General features: G+C 42.4%; 1 protein-coding gene across 1 annotated transcript in view; it reads right to left on the bottom strand.

The window, feature by feature from the left end:
- The window catches only part of LOC109467317 (latent-transforming growth factor beta-binding protein 4-like), a 33,464-nt gene that overhangs the window by 7,412 nt on the left and 16,903 nt on the right, over nt 1-9,149 (bottom strand). The window contains exons 9-12 of the mRNA XM_019765261.1: nt 8,641-8,772; nt 6,163-6,276; nt 931-1,053; nt 321-443 (exon numbers count right to left, since the gene is read on the bottom strand). Coding sequence (XP_019620820.1) covers nt 321-443; nt 931-1,053; nt 6,163-6,276; nt 8,641-8,772 — 492 coding nt within the window. The remainder of the gene's footprint in view (nt 1-320; nt 444-930; nt 1,054-6,162; nt 6,277-8,640; nt 8,773-9,149) is intronic.

The following is a 9,149-nucleotide window of genomic DNA, read 5'->3' as shown; positions in this document are numbered from 1 at the left end:
CCATATTGGATACTCCCTAACCAAGTTGATTCTGCATTGCATCCACCCAAAGATCTGCTTGGAGTCAGTTATATAACCATAGCCTCAGCAGATAAAGACTATTTGCACTTGACTTTCATTATATCCCACAACCTCTACTAATTGATTATGTCCACAGCCTATATATATTGATATTATATTGTCACCGCGCTCGTCTTTTAATTACTGTCTGCAGACTTCCGATTGCCTTTGCGTAGATTGTCACCATGCAAACTACAGCATACGCCCTGCGATTTTAGCAGAAGGAGGATGGTAGTTTAATTATTTCTCCCATGAGAGGTTCTACTTACCGACGTCGGTTGTGGTCCTCCCGAACCTTGCCGACAGATCCCGAAGCCATTGCCGCCAGTCTGATCACAGTAAAACCCCGTTGGACATTCCTCGGGACGGTAGCAGTACTGCTCCTGAGACCAAATCAGGAAATTAAAGAATGAATGATTTTATTGCTCAAGTACGTGGTACAATGTATTGCAGTCAATCAACAATACTACAACCATGGGTATACCCTACAATTGAAAGAGTAAAGAAACAAACACATGACTGTTCCAACATTTTGCTACACATTCTTCCATTCCTCCCTTGCGGAGAGTTTCACAAAACAGCTTGTTAGGAAAAAAACAAATTCCCATTGTGATCCCTGCCAACATATAGACGATACAGTAAAGATAGATATTGTCCTCATGTGTTTTGTGGAAGTGTCTGTGACTAGTACTTACAGTGGGTGATTTTCTCGTCCATTTTGTACTTATTTGCAAGCCCTTGCCCAAAGGCTAAATGCAAGATAACACACAGTATGCAAAAACAATAACCTATTAGGGAAAAATGGATTGTTCGGAATGCCATCTCGAGTACGTCATAATAGTATGCACTATGACTGAATACTGTACTCACAGCGGGTGCCGGAGCAGGGGCAGGGGCTGGAACTGGTCGGCTCCCACTGCGACAGGTCCCCACTCCGTACTGGTCTACATCACAGTACTGTCCCTGGCCGCAGTCAGGGTCGTTGTAGCAGAACTGCTGGGGGATCAGACACAAAAATTGTTAAATAGACATCGAGCAACAGTTGGGATACGGTTTTAGTAATATGCAACGTTTAAGCCTGTTCGAGAGTAGACTCTCACATTTACGTCTTTTCAACGATTGTCATGCTAACTCTTTCCCTTTTTATCCCACCCTATGCCCCAATTGTGTATATATTACTAAGATTCTACTGTTAGTCTTACTGTTTTACTGTTATTCTACTGTTAGTCTACCTCAGTCTTATACATGGCCTGTACGTAGCTCATAAGAACATAAAAGCAGTCAATAAAGGTCTTTCTTCCCATATTTCTATATTTCGCCTAAGGAAAGTGTGGAGTACACATTTTGTGATACACGTACCCCACTTGGCCGTGGTTGTGGCTGAGGCTCTATCGGTACGGGTTGAGGCTGAGGAGGGCGGCTCCCTTCCGTGCATACTCCGTACCCGATGGCCCTATCTTCTTTACAGTACCTCCCATGTCCACATTCACTATCGCTGTAGCAGAACTGTTGTTGCTGCAAAAGTATGGATCGAAACGTTCGTTATTTCATATGGAAGTACATGTATATGTCTGTTGCAGTTATGTACGTATAGTTCTTAAATAGCATGAAATTTATACTACATATAGTTCTTGTTCCGTCATTACTATGGCCAGCTGCAAAGCAGTCTACTGGCAATACGAAACACCGATGACAGCTATGTTAGCCGTATATATAGTTGGTGAATAACACCCATATTTGTACATTATATTCCCTCAAATGGTTCCTGTGGTATATGTGGTCAGTGGCTATGGGGAAAGGGTAGAGCGGGATGAAATGCATGGCTGAAAACCTGAATCTTAGAGACTTTGGCTGCTGTTCAACCGTGTTTGCAACTGTGTATATAACAATAGATATTTGGGGTCTCTTTCGCGGTTTACTGTGCCTTTGATACCGAGATAAAGCTGAACTGGACTGAAGTGATAGAGCATCAACAAAGTCGTCTACGTGAGAACACTACGAGGAGAGTTGGCTGGGACTGCCAAGCCTGCTCACAGCGGTGCAGCGAAGCCGTACGTTGCCAGCAGTGTCCTGTACCTTCATGTCCGTACTGGAGATCCGCCACACGTGGACACCAGAGACGATCCTGTCCAAGTGGATGGAAGTCCCGAACTTCAAGAGCTTTCGGTTGATCCTTTTTATCCAGCTGATGGGGACGTTTTGTGTAGACGAAGCTGTCTGAAGAATCTGCCTGTTGTCTTTTCCATGGGTGGCGAAAGACGGAAACTGTTTATCTATTTGTGTGAGCACATCAGATCGTCTCTCGGTGGTAGGCGGCAATGGAGTAAACGTACTAAGGGTAGTTAGCACGGACAAAGCAGCCGGTGTGGGAGACCTGTCTCCTCTGGATTGAACGTTGCCGTGGTTCGTGCTACCCAACTGTCGGTTTGCCGTAGGCCTGTCCGTGTTAGTGGTTCGTCGGCTGCTTGGTCTCTGTTTTTCGGGACGGCGAATCCTAGAGCTTGTATTGTTTTTTCCTCGTGAATGAGGTTTTCTACCATTACGCCGATTCTCTTCTGCCTTAGATGGCTTACCTTTGTCTTTGTTCTTCCCTTTAGGACCTTTGTCTTTGCGTTTTTGGTCTCTATCTTTTGGGTTCACTTGAGACGGCGATACATATATTTTCTTGGTAGGGTTAGGTAGCATAGTCTTCTCTTCAGGAGATCGTGTTCTTGGCGATTTTGTTGATTTACTCTCCTCTGTCGTTGTTGGCTTTGTTTGATGGTGTAGACTTGATGAAGTGTGGACCGGTGAAGGGGTAGTTTTGAGCTGTTCTTTTGGACGTCGAAGCGGCATTGGGATTCGTGGTATTCTGTCAGTCTTTACATCTTCTTTCACTGGTTTTGAACTTGGGATATGAGTGGGCTGTACGGGAGTTGGCTTTCGAAGCATATCGAGTTTGCTGTCGGAATCGACTGCCTTTCGGGTTTTGTAACGCTCCGTCACAGTTTTCACGTAAGGCAACGTTGTCTTTTGAACATATCCAATTGTCACCTTGTCTGCAGCTGTGTAAGCCTTGGTCGCATTCGTCAGGTGAGACAAGGTCGTATTTGGATCTATTGGAATTTTGTGTCGTTCAATTTTGATTGTTGTAAGGTTCCTTTCTTTTGTTCTAGTTACTCTCTGTCCGTCACTAGTAGTGTTGTGCTTTAGAAGAGTCCATGTAACATTCTTTACTGGAGTACGACCTGTGGTGTTTGTACTGAAGTTTTGTGTGGTGGACAGTATTGTCGTTATGTTGTGTGCTGTCGTGGTCTCAATATTTTCTTTGGAGATATTTTGGTTCCTCGGCTGACTTTCCTCATCACATTTCCAACTCCACAGCCAACCTAACAACCAACCCTGCGTCCCCGCACACTCATTATTTTTACCCTTTTCTGTCTCTTTCCGCTGTGAAAGTGTTTGGTTGTAGTAATTTGTAATTACCTGTGTGTTGTTTAATTGCGATTCAGTATGAAAAACGGTCGTATTTCTCGATATATAAGTAGTATTTGGCAGACTTTCGGTAGATGTATAAACAATTCTGGATTCATTCATATAGACAATTGTGTTTCCAGGTTGATAGGTAGTATTTGGATTGTTCCCAGTGTCATTGATGTTGGAATAATTCTGATAAACCGTCGTATTCCCGAAGGTATAGGTTGTATTTCGACTGCTAACAGTTGTGTCCGTAGGCACTGATTTAGTTGTTCGTATCAATGGCGTTGTTGAATAGGTAGTATTTGGAATGTTTCCAGATGTGTTAGTGATGTTGGACGGATTCTGATAAACTGTCGTATTCATGATTAGATAGGTGGTATTTTGACTGCTAACAGTTGTATTCGAATGTACTGGTTTAGTTGTCCGTATCAGTGGCGTAGTTGTGGTTCTGTTCCTTAGAATCCTGTCCGTGGTACTGGCAATGTGAGAAGATGCGGCAGTCTGTTCATACATTCTTGCTATAGTTGTTGTCTCTAGTCGGTGTTCAGTCTTTGTTGTATTTTCTGTAGCAGTTTCGTTCCATTCCTGTCTCAAAGCGGTGACCACATTCCCTTCGCCGTCAATGATTATATCATTCTTATCACCCCGTATGATAATCTTGTTATCTTCGCCAACGATAATTATCTTATTCTGCCTCCCCAGGATGATAAATTCGTTCCGCCTTGCCAAACATTTGTCCAGTTTATCTTTACTCTTAAGCCTAGTCCTGTTGCACAAAAACTCCGTCTGTATCCGTTTTCGGAGATGGCGAATCGCAGGTAGGGAACTTTTATTTGTGTTTACAAAGGTATTTGCTAACTTCAGCAATTTCCGCAAATGTTGCTTCTTTTTCTGTTGCATCGGTTTTACTCTTTTGTGTTTTTCTTTCGCACGAGGGCGTTTCAGCTTTGATCTTTTAGGATTTGTATGTCTTTGACGTTCTTTCTGTGCCTTTCGGTTAGCTTGTTGTCGTCGACGTCCTTGCCTGGCGTAGAAGAGTTCTCTTTCCAGCCAGGCCTCTGCCTCTGTCTTTTCTTCCACAGTTTGCCTTCTAGATCGCTTGTAAAGTTCTGGAGAGTATCTCTGCCGAGAACATACTTAGTTCATACCTATAGTGCTGCTGATAGTACAGCCTGTGCGCATTGTCCAGATCATTTACAATCATAGTGTTTCGAAAGGACGTCATATTTCTGACATTAGTGGCTAACGCTAAAACAGAGCGCTCATTTTGTGGCACCACCACAGAATACCCGAATGCAAACAAATATGGCTAACAGCTGTGTTTCCAGATTTTAAACACACTCGTAAGGCGTCATAATTTGGCACCTTCACTTATTCCCAATTGGCAGCTATTTGCAATGGAGTAGGCTAGGGTTGATTCAACTTACTTTAAAAAGAAATGCCCATAAAATTTTTGTATCGTCCTAATATTACAATGCAGTTATAAGCTTTGGCTTGTCAGTTATTCAACTGTCTAATATAACATATTGTTTGTTTATTCGCACATCGTTTACAAATAACTGGAATAAATAAAAGTAACGTAAAAGAAAAAACAATTTGCAGAAGGGGGAAAGCCTTCATGGCTTATACAGGGCCCTCTTCCTTCCTAACTTAATTAACAAACGATAGTCATGAAATTAATATGATGATTGAAAAATGACATATAATATAACATATGCACGTGGTGCAAGTAGTAGATGTACACACCGGCGGTTCTGGTTGTTGAGGCGGGCTGCCGTCCCGACACCTGCCGAAGCCGACCATCTCGTCCACCTTGCAGTGGCGCCCGACGCCGCACTCCTCGTGCCGGTAACACACCTCATCCACCTGCTGTATCAACGGAGATATCAAAGGTATATGTGAAGTTTATTGCAAATTCATGCCCGGGGGGCTAATTGCAAATTACAAACAGAAAAGAACAATGAAACGTAGTATAAAATAACTAAAATCTACATGATAAAAGGTAGTTGTCTAGAGCTATAGCTATGTCTAAAACTATGTCTAAGGGGTCTGACTTCTCTTTTTTAGACCATGGAAGACGTACTAGTAATGTCCCACCTTCTCCAAAATTAGTGGATTTTGGGAAGTTAAAAGAAGACTAGTTTTTTCTTTGTAAGTTTTATAAAAGTCGATCATAGGTGTATCGTTTAAGTGGACTGCTGGCTTCATCAGGAACTCGAACCAGCGTGAACATACTTGGTATGCATCATATTTGCACCATTCTATCATCTTTGATGTCACTATTAAAATGCAGGGACAAAAACACCATCACCATGTTGTACAACATGCTGTCCAGTAGCCTGGCAATCATACCACCGGGAACTCTCTCACTATCAATGCGGTACTGGGAGTGTTGCCGGCTTCGTATTTTTTAGGCCACTCCCTGGACCGATTTTTTTCACCCGGACCAAAATTTTCAGAGCACGGGCACAGACCCACAAGGGCACGCGAAGTCATTGAAACCGACCCCGTAACACCCCCCCCCCCCGCCGCCCTCAGGAAAGCTCCTGTGCGGGCGGGCAGCATTCCCAGCACCGTAGAAATACCGGCGAGCTTACGATGGTCTAGCTACCAGGCTAGGTAATGTGCTAGGTATATCTTTACCGGGACGGGAACGGGACCGCGGGGCCCGAGTCTACAGGTGCCGTAGCCGAGAGATTGCGCCCCGTCACAGTAACGGTCCGCCGCGCAGTCAGCGTTTGAGTAGCAAAAGTTGGGCTGGTGGTGAAAAGGGTTAGTAATGATGTGGTTAGTCACACGATGAGGTATATAATGGTGAATACACAAAACAAAATAATGTGCTCATGAATACACTGATGGTTTTGAAATGGTGTCCGTTTCAACTGAACTGGTTATTACACATGAACGTTATCTTGAAATTGATATGAAAAGTTGACAAGATGTTAGATGTTAAATGTACCTGACAGACTCACCCTTCCGTTATGTTTGTTAGAAAGAAAGTAAATTACATACGTTAGTAACTTAACGTTAGTGTGTCAGTGTACATGTACCTTTGGGTGAGATCATACGGATGGGTGTTGTTAATGTTAGTAATGGGTTATTCAGACTTATTCTTTGTATTAGTGAATGAATGAGTGACTGAACGAATGATGTCTGGGCATACGATGTGTGGGATAGAGCTATTCCATTCAAAAGGGTAGCACTGACAGGAATTCGAATTTCAAACGAGATTATTCTGAAACGCCAGGGACATTTGTTTCCTTCCGTCGGTTTTAGTATGAGTCTAATATTGCAGTGCTGATAGGTCATTGAAGCATCTGGTTGGCTAACGATCGCAAATACGCACAGCGCCTCTAGTCTGATCATCGCTTGACTTAGTGTGTATATACTAGTCCCCACCCCTTTAACCAAGTTCTTTCAAATGGAACAGCCCTTGTGGCTCTTGAAACTCTGTGTAGACGTACTGCACTTGAGTTCTAAATGTGTGAATTTTATCTTATCTTGAAATTTGCCAGCATCCTCCCAGCCTACCTACTCCTACAGCTACCACACCTTCTACACGCTACTGCTACTGCAACTACTTGCACTTCTACAGCAACAGACAGCATAAACCTAACGACAGCTGGAGCGGCAGCAACAAACCAGCACGAATCAGGAGTGCTCAGCAATTACTAGTAGGTTGTCACTGAAAATTCACTTGTATTTTATCAAACATGGCCCAGCAACCTCTCAATATTCATTAACCAGCATCAACCACGAGGCAATCAGCAAGTAGACTGCAACTGATCATGAAATATATTGGTGTCTATCATTTGCATCTACATTTGCATAAATGCACAATATTTGCATAAATGCACAATATGTGTATAAATGCACTACATTTGCATAAATGCACTACATTTGCATAAATGCACAACATTTGCATAAATGCACTACATTTGCATAAATGCACTACATTTGCATAAATGCGCACATTTGCATAAATGCGCACATTTGCATAAATGCGCACATTTGCATAAATGCGCACATTTGCATAAATGCAGACATTTGCATAAATGCGCACATTTGTATAAATGCGCACATTTGCATAAATGCGCACATTTGCATCAATGCAAACATTTGCATCAATGCAAACATTTGCATCAATGCAAACATTTGCATAAATGCGCTACATTTGCATAAATGCACTATTTCACATGTAGCTTTGCTGCGATTCTCTATACCAAGGAACTGTCTTTAGAACCCAAATATGCGTGCGGCAGAACTGCCGGTCAAGCACCAGCGTCTGAGCTCTACCTGTCCTCTGTCAATCTCAGATTCCCGAGACCCCAACTCGCATTTCCCGAACCCGCGAGACAGATTGACTCGGCAGATGTGACCTTCCTTACATTCTTTATCCACGTAGCAAAAACCTGCCTGCAGCTGCAGATGATAATATGAGAAAAATGGCGACTTTTGTTAACATCACCATCATTTGCTGTGGCGACATCACATGTTATGGATGATGCTATCAATGGTTGGTCGATTAAAATTGTTTCACAAGTTGTAGCTGCACTAGAATTACGTTACCTTCATCATAGGGTCGTTCTGTACTCGTGTTAATAAAGTATAAAAAGATAAGAGATAGTTTAGTACGAAGATGACAAAAATTGTTAGAAATTGTACGTTACGGTGTTAGATATTACGAATGTTAGATGAAGTTGGAGGTTAGGATACAATGGGACAAAACATGCAGGAGTCACCATCATGCACTAATGATAAGAGTTACGTTCTAATGACATTTGAATTTTTGATATAGTATAGTCGTTATCAATCAATGTAGTAGCATGGAAGATTGTCGTTCGCAACGTTTTGTCATTTGTCATACATCTTTTATCTTCGTGTACCAACTTACCTGGCAACAAATACTAGTAGTTTACCTGCAACTCAAAGTTTCATCAAAGAACAGTTGTAATCATTTGTAGGTATACTTTATTTCGGAACTTTTATGCAGGCAAAAGAGAATGTCACTAGCTTTAAACGGAGGTACTCTTTTATCATATACACTCAACAGACTGCCACTGAGAGGAAATTCATTGTGCCTTTCTCATTTTGCATCTCGACTTTATCCCGTGTCCCTACCTTCTCAGGCGGCTTCTGTTCCGGCGTGATGTTGTTGGTGTCACCGTTGGTGCACATGCCGCCTTTCTCCGTCATCTCACACTTGGCTCCCCGGTCACAGTCCGAGTCCGAGTAACAGAACATGTTCCCTCCCTGCAACACAACCAGGCATTCGGCTTTGGTCAGGGCTTTGGTTAAAGTACTCATCATGATCATGCCCTGATGGTCTGTTTGTTTGTTTGTTTGTTTGTTTGTTTGATTTTTTAGGATCTCCAGTAGTGTTATATGGATTTCACACTATTCTAGAAAGGTGATGGTGTAATTATAGATCACGAGATACGTGATACAAGAATGAGGGACTTCTACTACATCCTATATGCGAAATATCTTTAAGTTAGGATAATATCGTGACATAAAACGTCGAATCTATAGTTTCAAAACTCCTTTTGATGCAGAAATGTATTAAATGCATTGAAATATTTCGCAACCATACGTCTACAATGTATGTAGAGAATACAATGCAACACAAA

The sequence above is a fragment of the Branchiostoma belcheri genome, unplaced genomic scaffold (assembly GCF_001625305.1).
Source record: "Branchiostoma belcheri isolate BF01 breed outbred unplaced genomic scaffold, Haploidv18h27 scaffold18, whole genome shotgun sequence".
Lineage (NCBI taxonomy): Eukaryota > Metazoa > Chordata > Leptocardii > Amphioxiformes > Branchiostomatidae > Branchiostoma > Branchiostoma belcheri.
This window is presented reverse-complemented; position numbering and strand designations above follow the sequence as displayed.